We start from the raw sequence: 19,991 nt of genomic DNA, 5'->3' as shown, positions 1-19,991 counted from the left end.
TTCTTCCTTCTAATGACCGGCATATCTACAGATGATACGTGAGGAATATTGTTATAGCGGTTCTTCCTTATAATGATTGGCATATCTACAGATGATACGTGATGAATCTTGTTATAGCAGTTTTTTCTTCTAATGACCGGCATATCTATGATTCTTTTCACTTTAGGAATTACTACTTATCTTTGATGTCCAATTACTCTTCTATGGTTCCAATGTTTGGTTGGTCAAAATATTACGTCCTTGCTATGAAAATAAGTTCTTTAAAATATTTGTAAAATGACTTTTGTTTGTCGAACTAAGGAAACAAACTTCATAACTGACATTCAACACCGTTGTGTTTGCTCTGATATAAAATCTCTTGGCGATAATATTTTCTACTTACTCGTTTAACATCTCAAAATTAAATAAGAAAATCACTTATTTTTCAAAACAAATTTATATTTATTTAGAAGGGCCAAAAAAGTCAATGGGTTGATATAGAGCTTATCCATAAACTTTGATTGAAATATATTACATTAAAAAAGAAAAATTATTGTATTTGGAAGTATTAACTAGTACCCAATTTTCTTGGCACACTACCATCACATCAAAGATTATATAATTGAACAAAATTAATTAATTAACCTTATCATAGCTAGCACAATAATTAATTAGATGGATTGAGACAAAATAGAAATATTAATACATGCATAAAAATCATCTTTTTTTTTTTTTAAGTTTTTTAGCCGAGCCATCTGATGTAGTGATCGCATTTTTCTTATCTCCTAATATTTCGAATTAAGAATATTTTTCGCCAGACTTTAAATTTCTAATTTCTATATAACTTTGTGGTAGGTAAATACACCTGTTGTTTTTCGTGATAAGTATTAAATACCAAATATTTATTTATAATTAATAAACTTAAAATTAAAACAATTATAAAAAGGTTAAAAGAAAGTGATGGTACAATTAAGATATGTCAATTGGTAAAGCTATCAATATAAAAGTGGTCACAAAACCATCAAAGCAGTTCACTGGTTTTTATCATATATTAAATAATTAAATATCAATTAATTAATTAATTAGCTAGTTATTATTATCGTTGACTAATAGATTATTATATTTTTGTAAAATTATGTGTATTTGAAAATTTATAATTGAATGTAACTATAAGTATTTATTTATAAAAGAAACATAGAGATATCATATATGCGATTTATTAATGCAATGACTTCGATTATTCTGATACATTATTTATGAACTATAATTATATTGATGAGACTATTCCATCCTTAGAGGTTTCGGGTGCAAGCTTTGGGTATGGAGAAAATTTTGTTGTGAGCGTCACCCCCAGAATGAGTCATGCAGGATGCGATTTGGATTAGTCGAGGCTCCAATGCAGGTATCAAACACCGAGCGAAAAATCTGAAAAAAGTTATTATAATACGGGGAATAGAATCCTTAAAATAATATCAGATTATGGTCCGACTTTTTTTCAAACTCTACCCATAACGAAAACTTAATACACTAAATGTCCTTTTAAAATATTAGCTGGACTTGCTTTAGAACCACTCTATTTTCCACTTTCACCCATGCAATATTTGATAATGAATATTAATTATTTTACTTGAAATACTTCTTAATTAAATCAAACTTTAAATTTTTTTATTTCAAATTTAATTTGTATATGTATAAAATTATAGAACACTTATAACAATTAGCAAAGAATAGAAACACTATAAATTAAAGTCGTGTAATTTGAATCGAGGTGAAGTTAGAATTTTGAGATTATAAATCTTAAAATTTAAAAATGACACGATTTTATCGATTAGACGAACGTCTAGCGCGACCCCTGCATCTAACTCATATACAATTAAATGACGACGTACAATCATAGGTGCCGCGAAAACTCTGACTTTATTCTCACAAATTATGACATAGACTCGATCACTTCTAGATTATTGAGTATTAAAATAAATATTAACATATAATATAATTTATTCAAATTAATTTGAAATTGAGACATAATAATTGTTACTTATGTATGAATTAAATTGTCAATATGCAATCATATCAAAATAGGAAAAACATCTCTTTCAATAACCAAATAAAAAACTTTTACACTTTTTTCTTTTTCACATGAAACAAGATATTTTAGCTGACGATAAATATAATACTGTGATATATTTATATTCTTGATGTTAAATCATTGATGTTCCCTCAAAATTATGAAAATGATGTTTGCCGTAATTATTGCATGTCAAAAATTGGAAAAATAATTTATGATTTATGATTTATTTCACTTACATAATAATTAATAATTAGGTAACGTCAATATCCTATTTATATGGTGAAACTCAAGCAGAAGCGAAGCCAAGATTAGAAGGTGCCTTCGTCAAGGAAGGAGCAACAAAGAAACTTTTCGATGAATCGAGAATTTTGCTAGTTTTTATTTTTTGTCAATTCTATTTCTTGCAACGACTTCCTATAAGGGGGTCTTTGAATAACTGGTAAAATTATTATCTGTGATCCGAAGATTAAGTACTCAAGACTTCAAGCCATAAGACCCCCCACCCAAACCCCAACAGAAAATGTAAGCCGCAGAAGCGGAGTCAGAATTTGACATCTAAGGGTTCTAATATTAAGACCGAACAACGATCTCGAGCTAAAAAGATTAAGTACTCAAGACTTCAAGCCATAGAAACACCCCCCAAACAGAAAATGTCAGGCAGAGGCAAAGTCAGAATTTGACGTTTGGGGATTCTAATACTAAGACGATTCGATGCGTCACAAATAGAATGGATTGGACTATACGCTGACCCACGTTAAAAGCTTTCTTCTCTTATGAAATTTTGATGCACAATTCAGACTAGCGAGTATCTGTTTAATTTACTTAATACACTCACAAGCGTTCGCATCGCAACGATCTCGAGCGAAAAAGGATAAACATTGGCAAGGGCGAGGTTCGAACCCATATCCCCACACAATGAAAAGGCTTTTCCGCCTTTCTCCTGACCATTGAGACATCATCTTAATATTTATTGATTTTTCTAATACAAACACAGAATCTACGAAAAAGTTACTGATTCGTTCGAACCCTCACAATATACACTAGCTCCGTCCCTGATGTAAGCTATCATGTCAGAGAATATTATAATATATGATCAAAAAATTAAAAAAGTTGACTATAATGTTCAAATAGCCTAAAATGTAGGACTTAAAATTAGGAAGAATTTGCTAAATTCCATAACATGTGGCAAGCAATAAAAGTAAGGTAGTTTTGCCTCCCCCGCCCTCCCAATAGCCCATAGATTTTCTCATTTTAGTTTGTTGAAAATGACTACACATACTTCAAATGTACAATTGGTTTACATACTTCCACCAAATAAAATCTAGAGAAAATGATTTGTTTCTGCTCTGAAATATATACAAAATTATTGAGAAATATTCAAATTTTAGAGTCCTATTATTCCTGAACTAAGTAAAATTATATTTTTAATAATTTTAATGTCTACATGGTACATCAGTGAATCAACACACTGAAGGTCCACGAAGGCACAAGTATGTGCCACATAGGCGCTAAGGTTGCAAAAAATACGGTTTTAGTTAGTTCGGGGTAATAGTACCCTCCTAAAGTTCGAATGTGTCTCAGCAATTTCGTGTATAGTTCAGGGTGGAAATACTGCGTTTTTCCTAAAATTTAAGAAAAAAAGTTTGAAATATATTTAAACTTTGACAAAATTTATTGTAATAAACCTTAATTTTGCGGGGATCCTATGACCCTCCTAAATTATTTTTACTGTATTCCTGTGACGTATATTTGTTTAGTTGAACCACTTCAGACCCCTTACACTCTCAGTCTGCGGGTATTCACGCAGTGGTCCAGCTGAAAAATATATGCCACAGAAATACGGTAAAAAAAATCTAGGAGGGTCATAGAATCCCCGCAAAATTAAGGTTTATTACAACAAATTTCGTCAAAATTTACATATATTTCAAACTTTTTTCCTTAAATTTAAGTTATTAATTCTTGTGTTCATTTTTTTTATAATCGTTGTGTCTGGATCAGCTTTTCCGTATCTCGATAAAATTTATGGAATATCTGTTATCTCCCACCAGCAATATATACTAGGTAACTCTGTCCATAAAGGTTAGGACAGATAAAAAGAATCACCTAGTATATTTTTTGCTTTCACTGGGAGCTCTTCCGTTTATTTTTACTAGTCGCGCTTTTCTTTTCAACAACCAAATTATGTGAACTTTAATCATAATTTAAAATGTCTATTAATACGAGAAGGATTACAATTTATAATACTTTTTGTATCATTTTTGAATAATTAACTTTTAAATTTAAAATATTAAATTAATTTCATTCAATTTAATTTTGAAAATTAGTCTGATTGACTCTAGTCAGTAAAGTAAAATGAAACTTGAGTAACCAATTCATGAAATTAACTCATATTTATTATATAGAAAACTTGAATATCATTTATGTATGTGATCTAATATTATAAGTGTTTTCTTATAACAACAGTTGCAGAGATATTATTTCATCAATCGAATCACGTGCATCTAACATGTCGAACGCTTATAAACATGTCGCATTAACTTTTTCCAAAGTATGAATTAAAACTGTCTAGTAGAAACGCTTTATCACATGTTGAGATAATTAATTCATAGTTCGAATATAATGTTTACGATAACAAATTTAAAGAGTTAACGGTGTATTTTTGCCATTATTTTTAATTTCTTAGTAAGTCAATTTTCATTTGTCCATTTTCCTACCTAATTTGACTCCAACAAATATGACAAGAAGTTGAATTTATTGTTAATAATACTTATTAATTAGGTTTTAATAAGGATTAGATATAAAGTTACATCCACCCACCTTACCATACCATTTTTGTAATGTGATAATTAATGTGATTTTACAAATTTGTGTGATCTAGTGATCAATGACGTAAAATATAAATATTTTGTACCTTTTTGAATTATGGTCAAAGTTGCTACAACACACTCTAATTTTACAGGGATCCTGTTAGCTCCCCGAACTCAATTAAACGTATTTTTGTCACTCTTTTGTGCTGACGTGACACCTTTTATTACATAAAATGAGATTCACGTCAAAGATGTCACGTCAACTAAAAAGATTGACAAAAATATGCTAAAATTTGGTTCATGGAGTTAATAGGGACCCCGTGAAATTGAAGTGTGTTGTAGCAAATTTGATCATAGTTCAGGGAGGTACTAGATTCTTTACTCGGACAAAAAATCAATAGTAACAACGTAACGATACTATATCTCATGAAATTTCATAAATAGGGCTTGAAGAGAATTGTGCGTATTCAAATCTTACCGCTATTTTTTGAGATAAAAGATTATTTCCGATAGACCTTTGACTCAAAAAAAGATGTTATTTTGTCTGGAAATAAACTATGGCTAGTTAACTAGAGTCGTACCTTGTGGTCCGATCATTTTTCGAACCTCACGCATAATGAAAGATTTAATATATTGAACTATTTTCTCAATTTCTCTTTTAACGGACTTTATATATACAACGTGAATTTAAATTAATCGAGTTTCAGATCGAACAGAATTTCAGGTGCAAGACAAAAAAAGGAAAGTAGTAGTACAACAATATACTACATTATTATACTACATTATCCTAAAATAGTAGTACGTGTCACAGTACATCTTTAGTTCAATTAATTGGCATTATTTTATTGTTTAATTAAATTAAAAATAAAATAATTGGGAAAGAGTCAAAAGATGAGCACAAAATTTAATAGTAATTTTTCTTTTAAAAAAAGTAATTCGATATATTAAAGTTCTCGTTATACGTGACGATCGAGAAAGAATTAAATTATAAAAATTTATTAAACGAAGTTTTACTCCATATATTTGCAAGCGACTGTTTCACAATTTGAATTCGTAACCTCCTGATCAAGTAACAATAAAATAATTTTATAAGTTACTCTAAAATTTCCCTTCCTGAGCACAAAATATATACTTAATTTATTTATTTTTAAAATTATATTATAAAATAAAATGAATGAACAGAGAAGTAGCAAAGTGGATAAAGTTTTTAGTTTTATTAAATTAAATAAATTGGGTCCACAGGATTAGTGTCAAATACAGATGGGAATAAAAGTGGTTTTGATTTAATTGTTTTTTTAATCAAGTGGTTTCGATTAAAAACTACTATAAACAAGCAGCTGCCAATTGTAATAGGAATTTATAATTAGACATATAATTTAATAAAACATATTGTTTTGAAATTATAATCTTGGATATATTAATTGATATTTATATAAACACATGTATTATAACGAGTTAACAACAACAAAAATAACATACATATCCAATGAAATCCCACAAGATATAAACAGATGTATTAAAAAAAATAACTTTTAAATATGAAAAATTAATAAAAGATTGTAATAGAAATAAAAGTCCAAATTTAGACTAAGAAATATTAAATTTATTATGATAATGATGTTTAGATCAGCTTGTATTCCTTAATTACTCTATAAAGTTAATATCATTTATCAATATAGGTAACGTGTAACTCTGTTTATTTATATTTGTTTGATTGATTTTTCAAAGTTTGCTTCTTTCGAAATACTTTTCAAAAGAGTATTTTATAATTCAATTAAATAATTTAAAGAATATTCTTGTCTTGCAATTTATGTTTTACTAAGATTTTTAAAAGTAATTAGAGATAATCTACCTTTTTAACTTCTTAACAACAACAACAACAATTATTATTATTATTATTATTATTATTATTATTATTATTATTATTATTATTATTATTATTATTATTATTCAAAAGTAATTACTTTTCAATATGTTGACCGAATAATCTAATTAAATTTTGTTTACTTTGACTTTTGACCAATATAATCAGATTTATCAAATAATGTTTCTGTATTTCAAATAGAATATTACACACATTGTTTGGATTTATTACCTATTGATTTAATTGTGTTGTAAGTTTAAAATTTAAAATAATAAATATTTTAATTTTTACTAATTTTAATGTAGCATATGGTTAATAAACTGTTATGTAATGATCAGAAAAATATCTATTTTATGTAACTATCGATTTAGTATGATTCTCGTTACTTTAATTTCCTGCCATTAGTTTGTCGTAAATATTTTATCGTTTAACGTATCTTTTAGGATAGATTCGTTATATCTTACTTTCTTTATCGGCGTTTATCCTTTAAGTTATCAATGTTTTATATTATGTAATAACGAAAAACGATATTTCTTATTCAGATATTATATTCATCAAAACAACACAATACGCTACTATTATCCAAATATTACATATTCATTCTTGTTACCTAATAATAATATTTTAGCGTTTGACATACCTTTTATGATAGCTCTACATTATATCTTATACGTTTATCCTTTAAACTATCGATGTCTGATGTAATATAATATTTACACATTACAGACAAAAAAATCCATTTTATGTAACTATCGATTTAGTATGATCATGTAGTTACTTTGATCTCTCCACCGCCCCTCGTCTTGTCATCTAATAACAATATTTTAGAGTTTAACGTAGCTTTTATGATAACTCTACATTATATCTTATACGTTTATCCTTTAAACTATCAATGCCTGATGTTATGTAACACAAACAACGATATAATCCCAACATTATATTCATTAAAAGAAAACATCACGATCAGTGTTGAAGTCAGTATTTTCATTGAGGGGGTTTAAAAGTAAATATACGAACTAATCAAAGGGGTTCGTTGAGGGTGTTCAGAAGTAAATATACGAACTAATCAAAGGGTCAACATATACTATACAAGCATAAAAATATTTTTAACCATGTAAAAATAGTATAAAAAAAATATAATTTTTCGTCGAAGAGGGTTTGAATGATCCTCTGGAGCAACATAGCTCCGCCACTGATCACGATACAATTTATTCAAACATTATATATTCATTGAAATAACACAGTACGATATAATACGATACATTATTAAACAATACATAACCACCACCACCAAACTAAGTGTTAATTTTTCTTACTGACTAATCCAGAAGCCATCATTAATTAGCATATTGTTTTGTAATTAATTATTACTTATTTAAATCTTTCACCTAATTAATTGTAACACTTACAATCTCCACTTTTTTGACTATATAAAGGTGTCCTCTACCTTTGCTTTCTTCATCATTCTCAAGCAAAAACTCTTTCATTTGCTTCACTCATTTCATTTTTCTCTTTGCATTTTCCTCTTTAAGGTAAAGTTACATTTTTTTAAAATTTATTTTTTTAATTTTTTTTTGTTTTTAAATTTACTAGTTAATTTTTTCATGCAAAACATAGTCATTTTGTTTAGAGTTGAATAATGTTGATCTCATCTTTAAAGGGTGTTAATGATCTTTGATTTTTAGTAGAGTTTTACTTGTACTACAACACCATAAATTTTTAGCAATTTTTTTACCAATTTTTTTGGTTTAGATCATGAGTTTTTTTTATCATTTGATAAAATAAAGCCAGAAAAAAGTTGTTTTTTGATCTTTTAGCTAAAGATTCCAACTTTTTTAGTTGTAGAAAGTGATCAAGAATTCTTTCACGATGTGTAAAGATGCCATATTGAGGTCTTCTTTTAGTTCACATATATAGCTTTTTTGTCTTTAACTTTTTTAGTAGTAGAGAATGATCATTGATTAAGATCAAGAACAAAGTAGAAGTGATCTTGCTTGAAAAAAGTTTTGTTCTTGATCACCCCCAAGTGGTGTATAGATAGTTCACATAGTTTTTGTCACCCCCAAGGGGAGTCTAAGTTGCCTCCATGTGATCAGGAGGTCACGAGTTCAAGTCGTAGAAACAGCCTCGGGCAAAAATGTAGGGTAAGACTGACGGCTTACAGTAGATTATTGTAGTCCGGTCCATTCGTGGAGCCTGCACATATAGCGGAAACTTTAGTGCACCAGACTTTTTTTAAGAAAAAAGTGATCAAGAACAAAGTAGAAGTGATCTTAGCTTGCTTGAAAAAGTTCTGTTCTTGATCACCCCCAAGAAGTGTGTAGATGATATTTTTGAGGTTTGTTTTTAGTTCACATAGTTTTTGTCACCAACTTTTTTAGTAGTAGAAGGGGGGCCTAGTTGTCTTCATGTGATCAGGAGGTCACGAGTTCAAGTCGTGGAAACGGCCTCTGGCAGAAATGCAGAGTAAGACTGACTGCGTATAGTAGATCCTTGTAGTCCGCTCCATTCCTGGAACCTGCACGAATAGCGGAAACTCAAGTACACCGAGATGCTTTGTTTTTTTTCTTAAAGTGATCAAGAGCGAAGCAGAAGTGATCTTTCTTGAAAAAGTTTTGTTCTTGATCACCCCCAAGAGGTATATAGATGTCATTTTTCAGGTGTGTTTTTTTTGTTCACATAGTTTTTGTCTCCAACTTTTTTAGTAGTAGAAAGGGAGTCTAGTTGCCTCCATGTGATCACGAGGTCACAAGTTCAAGTCGTGGAAACAATCTCTTGCAGAAATGTAGCCAGGGTAAGGTTGCATACAGTAGATCCTTGTAGTCCGGTCCATTCCTGGAACTTGCACGTATAGCGGAAACTTTAGTACACCGGGCTTCTTTACACCTCTTGATCACCTCAAGAGGTGTAAAGATGACATCTTGAGTTTTGTCTTTTTGTTCACATAATTAGTCTCCAGCTTTTTTCCATCTGTTCTCTTAGCTAAAAAGTGCCCTCATTTAAGACAAATTCATCTACATCACATAGCTTATGTAATCCTCTTTTGCTTTACTCACCTAATTCTTGTTTTTTCCTAGTACATTTGCTATTTTCTACTGATCAAAAACTTACTTGGGGTTTTCTTAAAGATCTTGTTTTTATTTGGTCTTTGTCGGAAATAGCCTCTCTACCTCATTTCTGAGGTACCGGTATGGTCTGCGTACACTCAGAATACATCGGCTATGTTGTTGTTTATTTGATGTTTTGGTTAAACCAAGATTGAAAAATGAAGTATTACTTTTGTAACAGAAAGTTCACTGTAGATTCTTGTTGTGGTGGGGTCTTAATTGAGTTATTGTTTTTTTGTTGTTTAGTCTTTCTAAGCAATCTTGGTTGTAACGCATTGCATTGTGCTTTTGCCACTAAAGTATCATTAATGTCATCATGTCGGTTTGTTTCGGTTTTATTATTATAATACTAGAGGCGGAGCCAGGATTTTTAGTTTACGGATGTTGGATCTGAATTCTGAATAAATTATTTATACATATTAAATATAATTTTTGACACACCCCTGACACGGGTTACGTAAAAGGTTAGTAGGTAGTAGGTTATCTCTTTTTCCGAACTGCTTTATGCTGTTTTTCCTTGAGCCGAGGGTCTATCGGAAACAACCTCCGAGGTAGGGGTAAGGTTTGCGTGCACTCTACCCTCGCCGACCTCACTTACTGAGATTACGTTGGGTATGTTGTTGTTGTTGTTGTTGGCTCCACCCCGGACTATATTAGGTGAAGAGGTTTGAAAACTTAGGAGTGGTAACGTTATGATGTTGAAAAGTTAGGTGATTCATTGACTTTTTTAGTATGTCATTCTCACTTATCAGTGAGATTATACTAATTGTTACAATATAAAATTTTGTTAGGTAAATTGGATAAGATTAAGTGTTGCCACTTCTACTAACTACACTAGTTTATTTGTTGGTTGATTACAGTTGAAAATTTTCCCATCTGCCGAATCAACTGCAATGGCTGAACGTGTTCTGACTCGTGTTCATAGCCTTCGTGAACGTGTTGACGCTACTTTGGCCGCTCATCGCAATGAGATACTGCTGTTTCTTTCGAGGTATTAGCCTATGGCATGTTCTTGTTTCCTAGAAAAGATTCGGTCATCGTGTAAATAACTCTAGGTGATTTCTTTCCATTTGCCTGAGTGTGTGTGTTGGTGAGTATAGTTTCTCGATATTTGTGCTAGTGGGAGGTAGTAAACGTATTCGTTCTGTATGCGATGTAAAGGAATATGTATGTGATGTATTATTATACTGGTTTTGGTTATTACAGGATCGAAAGCCACGGAAAAGGGATCTTGAAACCTCACCAGCTTTTGGCTGAGTTTGACGCAATTCGCGAAGATGACAAAAGCAAGCTGAATGAACATGCGTTTGAAGATCTCCTGAAATCCACTCAGGTAATTTGTTTTTGTCTATACATCTCACCGACCTAATATCTGTTATAATTTTGAGTTTTTGTATGAATATTACTACGATACGTTATACTAGGAAGCGATAGTTCTGCCCCCTTGGGTTGCACTTGCCATTCGTTTGAGGCCTGGTGTCTGGGAATACGTCCGTGTGAATGTCAACGCGCTAATCGTCGAGGAGCTGACTGTCCCTGAGTATTTGCAATTCAAGGAAGAACTTGTCGATGGAGCGTAAGTTTCACTCTTTTATGTGTTGCAGAATAGGCTATAATGAATTCATTGTTCAATGTTTAAGTGTATGTTTTGTGCCCTGATGCAGCGCCAATGGAAATTTCGTTCTCGAGTTGGATTTCGAACCTTTCACCGCATCCTTTCCTAAACCAACTCTCACCAAATCTATCGGAAATGGAGTTGAATTCCTCAATCGGCACCTCTCTGCCAAAATGTTCCACGACAAGGAAAGCATGACCCCGCTTCTCGAATTTCTTCGTGCTCACCATTACAAGGGCAAGGTAACTTGTTAGTCTCATTTGTTGATCGGTTTAGTTTGTTCACGCCACTATACTTATTAGGATAATCACTCAGACACGTATTAGGATTTGGCTTCACCGTTAAATATTTATAGATATTTAGTGAATTTCTAAGTAACAAATACAAGATCCAGCCAAAAACTACTTGGTTGACGTCAACTCTGCAGTCACTAGCAACTGAATCATTACCGAATGACTGATGAAAATATGTTCTTTATGATTCCCGTACAGACAATGATGCTGAACGACAGAATACAGAATTCGGATACTCTTCAAAATGTCCTAAGGAAGGCGGAGGAATACCTCATTATGCTTCCCCCGGACACTCCATATTACGAATTCGAACACAAGTTCCAAGAAATCGGATTGGAGAAGGGATGGGGGGACACAGCGGAGCGTGTGCTACAGATGGTATGCATGCTTCTTGATCTCCTTGAGGCTCCCGACTCATGTACTCTTGAGAAGTTCTTGGGAAGAATTCCGATGGTGTTTAACGTGGTTATCCTTTCCCCTCACGGATATTTCGCCCAAGAAAACGTCTTGGGTTATCCCGATACTGGTGGCCAGGTGCATTTCCTAAATCGTTAGTCGTTATTGCTAATTATCTTTCGAATGCTCGATTTCGTGAATGCTAAGGTCTTTCACCCTTGATGTTTAGGTTGTCTACATATTAGATCAAGTTCCCGCCTTGGAGCGTGAAATGCTTAAGCGCATGAAGGAGCAAGGACTTGATATCATACCGCGTATTCTTATTGTTAGTATTTCCTGTACTTGTATATTCTGAGGAGCGAGTATTATATATACATAATTTCTCGTTGTTTCGACAACTGATCTTGCCGTTATTCCCAGGTTACTCGACTGCTGCCTGATGCAGTTGGAACCACTTGCGGTCAGCGTCTTGAGAAGGTGTATGGAACAGAACACTCGCATATACTTAGGGTCCCTTTTAGAACTGAGAAGGGCATCGTTCGCAAATGGATCTCTCGTTTTGAAGTGTGGCCATACATGGAGACTTTCATCGAGGTGACAAAAGCTTCATTGTATTCGTCTTATCTTCCGATACGTATCTGGAACAATTTACTAATTAGTATAAAACTGATTTTTCATACATCAGGATGTTGCGAAAGAAGTTTCTGCAGAACTGCAGGCCAAGCCAGATTTGATAATCGGCAACTACAGCGAGGGCAATCTTGCTGCTTCTTTGCTTGCTCACAAGTTAGGCGTAACGCAGGTCTGTGGGTGTTTTCACCTCTTATATATCTGATTGCATTTCCATTAGTTTGGAGCTAAGAGTACTAACGTTTTTCTTTTTCACCGTGTTCTTTGCCTTCTGCAGTGCACCATCGCCCACGCGTTGGAGAAAACGAAGTATCCTGATTCCGATATCTACTGGAAAAAGTTTGACGAAAAATACCATTTCTCGTCCCAGTTTACAGCTGATCTTATTGCGATGAATCACACCGATTTCATCATCACAAGCACCTTTCAGGAGATAGCAGGAAGGTACAAACATTAACATGCTTTCGTTGAACACCGTTGTATTCATTTTTTCCCGTGCTTAATCCTAAATCCTTGTCGATTTTTTTCAGCAAGGACACTGTGGGACAGTATGAGAGCCATATGGCATTCACGATGCCTGGATTGTACAGAGTTGTTCACGGCATTGATGTGTTCGACCCCAAATTCAACATTGTCTCACCTGGAGCTGATGTTAACCTCTACTTCCCGTACTCTGAGACGGAAAAGAGACTTACAGCACTTCACCCTGAAATTGAAGAGCTGCTGTATAGTGACGTTGAGAATGACGAACATCTGTAAGTTTCTACCATAGTGGTACAGATTTACGTTGCTTATGTAGACGATGTTGTGCTAAACAGGTTGTGCTTTTTGCAGGTGTGTGCTCAAGGACAGGAACAAACCAATCTTATTCACGATGGCTAGATTGGATCGTGTGAAGAATTTAACCGGACTTGTTGAGTGGTACGCGAAGAATCCACGACTGAGGGCGTTGGTTAACCTTGTTGTAGTTGGTGGAGACCGAAGGAAAGAGTCCAAGGATTTGGAAGAACAGGCCGAGATGAAGAAGATGTATGAGCTGATAAAGACTCATAATTTGAACGGCCAGTTCCGATGGATTTCTTCCCAGATGAACCGAGTGAGGAATGGTGAACTCTATCGATACATCGCTGATACTAGGGGAGCTTTCGTGCAGCCTGCATTCTACGAGGCTTTTGGTCTGACCGTTGTTGAAGCCATGACCTGTGGTTTGCCTACATTTGCAACTAATCACGGTGGTCCAGCTGAGATCATCGTTCATGGAAAGTCCGGTTTCCACATTGATCCATATCACGGTGAGCAAGCTGCTGATCTGCTAGCCGATTTCTTTGAGAAATGTAAGACAGACCCTTCGCATTGGGAAACCATTTCAACTGGTGGACTGAAGCGCATTCAAGAGAAGTAAGCAACTCTTTCTCAACACTAACCATCGAGACTAATTCAAGATTTCAGGCATAGTTGATTGATGTTTTATCGTGTCTTTACTACAGGTACACGTGGCAAATCTACTCGGAGAGGCTGTTGACACTGGCAGCTGTTTACGGGTTCTGGAAGCATGTTTCCAAGCTTGATCGTCTAGAAATCCGTCGCTATCTTGAAATGTTTTACGCTCTCAAGTACCGCAAGATGGTGAGTTCTTCTACCTGCGTTTTCGCCTAGTGTTTACGACGCGATTACATTCTCTTAGAGAGGTTTTTTCTTTGGTTTTTCTTTTAGGCTGAAGCTGTTCCATTGGCTGCTGAGTGAATGAAGGTGTGCCTGTTGGTTGAATAAACAAGAAGAGGCTTCTGGTTTTAATTTTCTGTCTAGTGTTTTTGTTTGCCAACTACCTCCCCACGCAACCCCCACCCCACCCCCCTTTCTTTGTACTTCTGTTTTGGTCTACATTTTGTTCTGCCAATATTGGTTGGAGAATTTTAAGTTGTTAGTATGAATAAAAAAGATCAAATTTCAATCTGTTTAATTCAGCTTTCTTTTATCATGACTAATGCTAGAATAGAAGGGAAGCCTTGGCGCAACAGTAAAGTTGTCTTCGTGTAATTTATAGGTAACTGGTTCGAGTTGTGGGAAAAGCCACTAGTGATTTTATTAGTGTACGCGGTCTATATCACACACATCTTGGGGTGCGGCTCTTCCCCGGACTCTTCTAACGCGGGATAATCTATATCACACCTCTTGGGGTGCGGTTCTTCCCCGGACTCTACTAACACGGGATAATCTATATCACACCTCTTGGGGTGCGGCTCTTCCCTGGACTCTACTAACGCGGGATAATTTGTATCACGCCTCTTTAGGTGCAGTTCTTCTCTGGACTCTACTAACGCGGGATAATTTGTGCATCGTACCGTATCTTTTTGTCTTTTCTGTGAGTAATGCTAGAATAGTGTGTGTTGTCTTGCTTCATGAGCACTAGTTTGGTTTGCTTTATGTCATTTTCTATGAGAAATTACCATTCATTATCATCACAATACAGAACCATAACAATACAGAATGATGAAATTTCCATGCTCTCTAAGCAAAGATAAATTACATAATCAATGACAAATCTTTCTAGAGAATGGGAGTCTTGGAGTAATCGGTAAAGTTGTTGCCGCATGACCAAGAGGGATTCAAGCTTTGGAAACAGCTTCCGGCCGAAATGCAAGGTAAGATTGCGTACAATACACCTTGTGGTGGGGTTTTTTTCTGGATCCGGCCCATAGCGGAAGTTTTAGCACACCGGGTTGTCCTTTTAATTTAAGCATTCTGTACTCTCCTCTGAACTATGGTCAAAGTTGCTACGACACACTCCAAATTCACGGAGGTTTTATCACCCTCTGAATTCAATTTTAGCATATTTTTGTCACTCTTTTATGCAGATGTGGCATCTTGCGTGAAGCTAAACACCTGAGGCGCATGAAGGACTGCCATGTGTCATATCAACTAAAAAGATTGACAAGAATACACTAAAATATAATTCGGGAGGTAATAGGACTTCTGGTGAAGTTGGAGTGTGTCGTAGCAAATTTAGTCGTAGTTCAGGAAGATACCAGATGCTTATCTTTTTTATAACAATATTTCACTAAAACAACCAAGAAACTTTCCGGACAAACGATGTTGTTACAGAGATATTTGATTGTGTATTGTTGTTGTAAGAAAAAAGAAGTATTCAGACAAAAGCATCTGAACAAATGTTTGCATTTTCAAAGTACAGTAACAACAGAGATTGCAGAAAGATTTCAACACATCAAGAAGACTTTAGCAATAAATTCTTGCATGCATGTAATACAAATGTTCGACACTTGTTACAACTTTTTCAGAGAAAATAATGTAAAACATTTGACATAACTGACTAAGATACAAACAAATGACTGACACAATTATGATACATGTGAACTTTACCTTATGTGATTTGGTATTGCAGAACATAAAAAGACTAAGATTTTGGTCAAAAGAAGTTGAAACATAGACAAATATTTACTCAATCCCAAGTGAGTGAAGTCAGTGGCAGAGTCAGAATTTTCATTGAAAGGGTTCAACATCTACTATATACGCATAAAAAATATTTTGAGCGAAATTGCTGAGAAACACCCGAACTTCAAGGGGTCCCTATTACCCCTGAACTAATTAAAATCGTATTCTTGACAACCTTAGTGTCTATGTGGCACATACGTGTACCAACACACTGAACGTCCATGTATGTGCCACATAGTCACTAAGGTTGTCAAAAATACGATTTTAATTAGTCCACGGGATAATAGGACCCCCTTTAAGTTCGGGTGTGTCTCAACATTTTTGCATATTCATCATGAATTGACTATCTTTGCGCTTGTTGTTAACCTATTACAACCCTCGTCCTTTATTCAGGTCAAATGGCATTCCCTAGTGAATGACGTCCGCTATATGAACTCTCACTGATTACGTCATTTTATTTCGACCCACCATATTCCAAAAGTCCTTTTTTCATCTTATACTAAGTGTCCGGTCAAACACATTCATATAAAATGAGACGACGGAGTAAAAAAGATGAATTGAATTTGGGCCATTGTTCCATCCATTGGGCCTGGCCCAAATAAAAAAGATGAATTGAATTTGGGCCATTGTTCCATCCATTGGGCCTGGCCCAAACAATATAGTCATGAAAATCACCACATTGGGCTTATGGGCTTATATAGACCATGAATTGGATTTGGATCTTTAGTCCATTATTGTGGCTAAAACCAAATTAAATCCACTAAATATTTACGCTCACTCGATATTTATAATAAAACAACTCCAAAAATGTTCAAATTATTTAGGGGATCGAAAGTTTTTTTTCTTTTCCACTCGGTGTTTGGTGTTCGTATTGGAGCCCCGATTAATCTGGATCGCGTGTTATAGGGCCCATTCTAGGGGGTAAAGCTCGCAGCAGAATTTTCTCCATACCCAGGGCTCGAACCCGAGACCTCTGGTTAAGAGTGGAACAGTTTCACCGCTACACCATAACCCAAGTTGGTAGGGGGTCGTAAGTTGCAGATTAGGAAGGGAGTTATTCATGTATTTAAATTATTTTAGTTAATATTATATTTGGTAGTACTTTAGTTATTCAGTACAAAACTCAGCACACTATGTAAGTAGTTAATTATCATAATTAGTTTCTGTATATATGTATTACTATTACTTTAACTAGCAACTAAACTACCCTCTAGTTATGCCCTTTTATAGGACTGTTAATAGTAGAATATACAATAACTTGCATGTAGTGGCGAAGCCAAAAATTTTATTGAGAGGGTTTCATAAGTATATATACGAACTAGTCGAATGGGGTTCAACATCTACTATATATGCATAAAAAATATTTTTAATTATGTAAAATAGTATAAAAACAGTATAATTTTTCGACGATGACCCCCCAAAGCAAAGGTGACTTCGCCACAGCTTGCATGTTATTGTAACAACATAGACAATTATATACGATGACAGAGATGAATCTAGGACCATGTTGAATTCAGATGAACTCGTAACTTATACATTGAATAGGTACATGTACATTTTGTTGGGGCTACAAGGGAGGGCATTGAATGAGTACAATTTTTGGTATGTATAGAATGTGGATTTGACAAAAAGAGAATGTTTCAAAGATTGTGAATCCATGTGTTGTTCACATGGCTATTCTTGAGTATTGCCATGCATGTGTGTGTCTTTTTCAAAGCTTGAAAATCTTGACCAAGGAAAAATATATTCAAATTAATTATCTTTACGGGTTCAAGTCGTGGAAACAGCCTCTCGCAGAAATGTGGAGTAAATTTTACAAATTCAAATCGTAGAAATAGCCTCTTGAAGAAATATGGAGTGACTTTTTCGAGTTCAAGTTGTGAAAATAGTCTCTCGCTAAAATGTGGAGTAATTTTTATGGGTTCAAGTTGTGGAAACATCCTCTCGCAGAAATGTGGAGTAATTTTTTGTGGGTTCAAGTTGTGGAAACAGACTCTCGCAGAAATGTGGAGTAAATTTTACAAATTCAAGTCGTAGAAGCAGTCTCCTGCAGAAATATGAAGTGACTTTTACGAGTTCAAGTTGTGAAAATAGTCTCTCGCTAAAATCTGGAGTAATTTTTATGAGTTCAAGTTGTGGAAACAGCCTCTCGCAGAAATGTGTGGAAGCAGCCCTTCGCAGAAATGTGGAGTAATTTTTTGTGGGTTCAAGTTGTGGAAACAGACTCTCGCAGAAATGTGGAGTAATTTTTACAAATTCAAGTCGTAGAAACAGCCTCTTGCAGAAATATGGAGTGACTTTTACGAGTTTAAGTTGTGAAAATAGCCTCTCGCTAAAATGTGGAGTAATTTTTATGGGTTAAAGTTGTGGAAACAGCCTCTCGCAGAAATGTGGAGTAATTTTTTGCCTCTCGCAGAAATGTGGAGTAATTTTTTGTGGGTTCAAGTTGTGGAAACAAACTCTCGCAGAAATGTGGAGTAATTTTTACAAATTCAAGTCGTAGAAACAGCCTCTTGCAAAAATATGGAGTGACTTTTACGAGTTCAAGTTGTGAAAATAGCCTTTAGCTAAAATGTGGAGTAATTTTTATAGGTTTAAATTGTGGAAACAACCTCTCACAAAAATGTGGAGTAATTTTTACGAGTTCAAGCTGTTGAAACAATCTCTTGCAAAAATGTGGAGTAAGATTGCGTACAATAATCCCTTTTGATTCAGTCCTTTTTCGAACTCTACGTATAGCGGAAACTTTAGTGTACTGGATTGTCTTTTCTTCTTTTTTCTTATGAAAAATAACATAGACATACACGTTAACTTATCATATTTACATAAGTTCTCACCCTGGTAAAGTAATTACAAAAATCTCAACTAATTATGTATCTTCATTTGATATATCGAAAGCTCATTATGTATCTCGATAGATTGAAAATCGAAAAAAATTTATTGAAATCTAATTATGTATCTTTACATAAAAAAAAAAGTAGTGTATTTTCGTTGAATGTATTGAGAGATAATTACGTATCTCGACAAACCCAGAATCAAAATTTTTAATAATTATGCGAAATGTCAAAACTCCAAACTGTCGGAATTTATGTTGTTCTTTTACTATATGTCTTTTAAATAATGAACTCTACTTAATAATAAAATCAGACACAAATTCAAATAAAAATTATTTATCAAAGCTCCAAAAAGTCATCTTTATTTTACTCCTAACTTTTTTTAAATATTATTTGTGCACCGTAACTTTTTTTAAATATTATTTGTGCACCACCAATTAGACAATAATGAAGAACTTTTCTTCTTGTTCTTTTATTTTTTTTCTTCTTTTTTGGTATTTTATTTCTTTAATTCTTTAATTTATTAACAACTATCAATGGTTGAGCCTCATATAGGACAAATTCTTCAAGGAATTAATAAATTCATCCATAATAATGCACATTAGAGAATCCAACAAACATCAACATCCAACAAAAGTAATTTGGAGGGCAAAATAAAATACTACAATAATTTTATAATTAGGACATATATGAAATACTTTTTTGCTAAAATAGTAAAGTTTAGGGTAAGAAGGCGAGCTTTGACGTAACAGATAAAATTTATTGATATGTGATTGGAAGGTCAAAAAATCAAGTTACAAAAATAGCTTGTCGTGTATATAAAACTTGATGTGACTCAACCCTTCGATGCTGCATATAACAGAAGCTTATTGTGTCAGATTATCTTTTTTTTATTAAGGGAGAATAATTTTTTGAAAGTATATTAAAGGTTAAGAAAATGTTCAA

General features: G+C 33.7%; 1 protein-coding gene across 1 annotated transcript; it reads left to right on the top strand.

Annotated features, from left to right (window-relative positions):
* The first annotated feature begins 7,973 nt into the window (after window positions 1–7,973).
* On the top strand, window positions 7,974–14,722 carry LOC107840883 (sucrose synthase). Its single transcript, XM_016684824.2, has 14 exons — window positions 7,974–8,253; window positions 10,689–10,819; window positions 11,035–11,161; window positions 11,253–11,404; window positions 11,493–11,685; window positions 11,935–12,270; window positions 12,362–12,457; window positions 12,553–12,726; window positions 12,818–12,934; window positions 13,040–13,206; window positions 13,293–13,517; window positions 13,597–14,160; window positions 14,250–14,388; window positions 14,476–14,722. The coding sequence occupies exons 2-14, from the start codon at window positions 10,722–10,724 to the stop codon at window positions 14,503–14,505; spliced, it is 2,418 nt and encodes an 805-aa protein (XP_016540310.2). The 5' UTR covers window positions 7,974–8,253; window positions 10,689–10,721; the 3' UTR covers window positions 14,506–14,722.
* The last annotated feature ends 5,269 nt before the right edge of the window (window positions 14,723–19,991 follow it).

Source organism: Capsicum annuum, chromosome 9 (assembly GCF_002878395.1).
Source record: "Capsicum annuum cultivar UCD-10X-F1 chromosome 9, UCD10Xv1.1, whole genome shotgun sequence".
NCBI lineage: Eukaryota > Viridiplantae > Streptophyta > Magnoliopsida > Solanales > Solanaceae > Capsicum > Capsicum annuum.
The sequence above is the reverse complement of the archived record's forward strand: the minus strand, read 5'-3'. Positions and strand labels throughout refer to the sequence as shown.